A 3,572-nucleotide genomic window follows, 5' to 3' on the forward strand; every position below is an offset into this window, starting at 1 on the left:
CAGTCAGGCTCTTTTCTACCATTGACAAACTGTGTGCTTTGTCAAAATAAATCTCTGGCTCTATATTGACTCATGACTGAGGCGACCACATCCACTGATAGACCTCCCAGCTCTGAGGCAATCGCACTGGAGGCCCACCAAAACTGGGTCCGTTTTTGCACCGCCCCTTTAAATCATTATCCTTCTGGCTTAATTATTTCATTCTTAAAGGGAAGTTGTCTGCCTTTGAAATCATTCTTGATTGTTGAAACTGCGTTAGTCCCTGTTAGACACGAGGCACAGACATCATTTTACAACATACTGTATTCCCCGGGCATGTTAAATTATACATTTCTTTCAGAAACTAGGAAGCAGCTTCTTTTCCACAACCTGATGTTGAGATCTAACAATTTTAAAATCGCTGTGAAAACTGTTGGGCAGCACTCCTTATGTAACTTCCCACTTCAAAGGCAGATTTAGTGCAGAATTTGGGACCCATTTTAAAACAAAACACTTGATTGAATGAAGTGGTGTCAGAAGTGTAGGGGGGACGCCAAATATAGCTTGACTGCCACAGGCCATTCGGCCCATCGTGTCGGCGGATGTCTATTGCAAAAAGAGTTGTTCTAATTTTATTTTGAGAAGGGAGGAGGGGAAGGAGGGAAGCAGATTGTGGTTTTAAGATGAAGATTGGATGATTCATATAACATTGAAAACATTCAGAGGGCTGTTTTAAAATGTTGGCGCAGTTCGTATATATTTTAAAAGGCAGAATGTTCAAACACGAACTGAAGTCTCTACTGCCTGTACTTTCTCTCCAACGTTTTGCAGATAACAGAAAACATCCCGTCAAAAAAATCCCCTGAATTGTGGTCAAGGGAAGTCTGTCCAAAAGTGGGGGCAGCTCGTTCAATGTTGAAAAATGTTTATGTCTGTTTACAATGTTATACAAACAAAATCGATTTGTTACAAGACCAGATGTTTAAATGAATTTAAAGAAAACAATTTGCAAGGGTCACTGGACCCGAAGCGTTCACTCTGATTTCTCTGCACAGATGCTGCCGGACCTGCTGCGTTTTCCGGCAATTTCTGTTTTGTTTAAAATCGAAAGAACAGCGGATGCTGTAAATCAGAAACAAAAACAGAAATTACTGAGAAAGCTCAGCAGGTTTGGCCGCATCTGTGGAGAGAAATCAGAGTGAACGCTTCGGGTCCGAACTCGGCATTCCTTAGAATTCCTGTTTTTGTTTTGTTTTCCTACAGCAATTTGGAGGGTTGGTTATCGTTTGCAATGGTGCTTAGTAGATGGTGTGAGTGTGTGTGTGTGTGTGTGTGTCTGTGTGTGTGTGTGTCTGTGTGTGAGAGTGTGTGTGTGTGTGTGTGCGTGTGTGTGAGTGAGTGTGTGTCTGTGTGTGTGTGAGTGAGTGTGTGTATGTGTGTGTCTGTGTGTGTGTCTGTGTGTGTGTGTCTGTGTGTGTGTGAGTGTGTGTGTGAGTGAGTGTGTCTGTGTGTGTGTGTGTGTGTGTCTGTGTGTGTGTGTGTCTGTGAGTGTGAGTGTGTGTCTGTGTGTGTGTGTCTGTGTGTGTGTGTGTGTCTGTGTGTGTGTCTGTGTGTGTGTCTGTGTGTGTGTGTGTGTGTGTTTGTGTGTGTGTCTGTGTCTGTGTGTGTCTGTGTGTGTGTGTCTGTGTCTGTGTGTGTGTGTGTGTGTGTGTCTGTGTGTCTGTGTGTGTGTGTCTGTGTGTGTGTGAGTGTCTGTGTGTGTGTGTCTGTGTGTGTGTGTGTGTCTGTGTGTGTGTGAGTGTCTGTGTGTGTCTGTGTGTGTGTGTCTGTGTGTGTGTGTGTGTGTGTGCCCTCAATGCTTGATGTTAAAGTCCGTGATTACAAGGGGAGGGGGATGGAGAAATATGCACTTACCAGATACCTCCTGAGGCTGTTAGCTCCTGTTTCTCTAAAGCTGGGATACAAGCTCTCCTCGCCGTTTAAATCCCAGTTGAGCTGCCCCGGCTCCGGTCTGCCGCTACCGGCGATGTGGAGAGCCTCTTGTACTATGTACTCCTGCCTCTGCCTTAAGATTTGGAGCTCCCTCAGACCGGCCAAGCTGGCTTCCAGCTGCTCTTTGTTCCTGCTCCGGTCCAGGTTCACAGGGAAAGAGAAAGCCGGGAGCATCTCGATATTCCAAGGAGAGAGGAGGTTGGCAAAACAGTTTTTTTTTGAAAATAAAAAGGCAGATAAAAGTATAAAGCCTTTTTCTCCAGTATACGTGTGTGTGTGTGTGTGTGGTCAGCACTGTTTCTCAGCTACGCTGAGTTCCCATGTGTAGCGTTTGGATACTGTATCTCTGGGCAATTGATAATGTGTGTGCGTGTGTGTGACTTTTAGTCAATATCATTCGGGGGAAACTGACATGTCGAGGGGCTGTGTCAGTCAATCGATTATTAACATACAAGTCCCGTCCCCCCATTCCTTCTGATTCGCTGGTTTGGTTCCCTGATTACATCACTCCACAAATGCCTTAAACCAGGTCCCTTTATAGCAAACCATTGGAATGTCTGTGTGTGTTACACAGACACTGTGACATGTCTGTCTCTGATTATTACTTCCTCTCTCTCTCTCTCTGTCTTCTTTCTAGGCAGCAACTTGCTTTAATCTCTCCCCAGCTCTCTCTCTCTCTCTCTCTCTCCATCTGCTAAATCGGGTGGGCAGAGGGAGGTTTGTGGGTGGGGGGTGTAGGAGTTGCAGGGGTTGGTGGTGAAGGTTGGGTCTTGAGGGAGGGAGAGAGGGAGGGAAGGAGAGAGAGAGAGAGAGAGCAGTCACGCTGCGAAGCCGGATTCGAGCAGCACGCGGTGATTCACGGTAAGGCCGTTCTGTCTGGGGCTGGGGGCTCCAGGTACAGGGTCTGGTCGGGACTAAGGGGAGGGAAGGGGATGGAGATAGGGGTGGGGGTGGGGAAGAGGGGCATGGGGAGGACGGGAGATGGGGGGAGGAGAAGCGAGATAAGGAGGTTGGGAGAGGGAGGGGGATGGGGAATGGGTAGGGGATGGGGGATGGGGAAGGGGAGAGAGAAGGCGCTGGGGGTATGGAGGGGGATTGGGGACGCGGACGGGAAAGGGGAGAGAGAAGGTGCTGGAGATGTGAAGGGGGATTGGGGATGGGGACGGGGAAGGGGAGAGAGAAGGCGCTGGAGATATGAAGGGGGATTGGGGATGGGGGAATGGGGAAGGGGAGAGAGAAGGCACTGGGGATGTGAAGGGGGTTTGGGGAAGGGGAAGGGAAGAGAGAAGGCGCTGGAGATGTGGAGGGGGATTGGGGATGGGGGACGGGGAAGGGGAGAGAGAAGGCTCTGGGGATGTGGAGGGGGATTGGGGATGGGGGACGGGGACAGGGAGAGAGAAGGTGCTGGGGATATGGAGGGGGATTCGGGACGGGGAAGGGGAGAGAGAAGGGTCTGGGGATATGGAGGGGGATTGGGGATAGGGGAAGGGGTGGAGAAGGCGCTGGGGATATGGAGGGGGATTGGGGTTGGGGGACGGGAAGGGGAGAGAGAAGGCACTGGGGATATGGAGGGGGATTGGGGATGCGGGAAGGGGTGGAGA

General features: G+C 49.7%; 1 protein-coding gene across 3 annotated transcripts in view; it reads right to left on the reverse strand.

Moving 5' to 3' along the window:
- LOC125447685 (dapper 1-like) overlaps positions 1–2,789 on the reverse strand; it is an 88,997-nt gene extending 86,208 nt beyond the window's left edge. For 2 of the 3 annotated variants that reach the window (XM_059640964.1, XM_048522302.2), the window contains exon 1: positions 1,894–2,789. In XM_059640964.1, the coding sequence (XP_059496947.1) occupies positions 1,894–2,145 (252 nt within the window). In that variant the 5' untranslated portion in view covers positions 2,146–2,789. The remainder of the gene's footprint in view (positions 1–1,893) is intronic. The other variant, XM_059640965.1, reaches the window with a different exon arrangement.
- Between the last annotated feature and the right edge of the window lie 783 nt (positions 2,790–3,572).

This window comes from Stegostoma tigrinum, chromosome 39 (genome assembly GCF_030684315.1).
Source record: "Stegostoma tigrinum isolate sSteTig4 chromosome 39, sSteTig4.hap1, whole genome shotgun sequence".
NCBI classification, from domain to species: domain Eukaryota; kingdom Metazoa; phylum Chordata; class Chondrichthyes; order Orectolobiformes; family Stegostomatidae; genus Stegostoma; species Stegostoma tigrinum.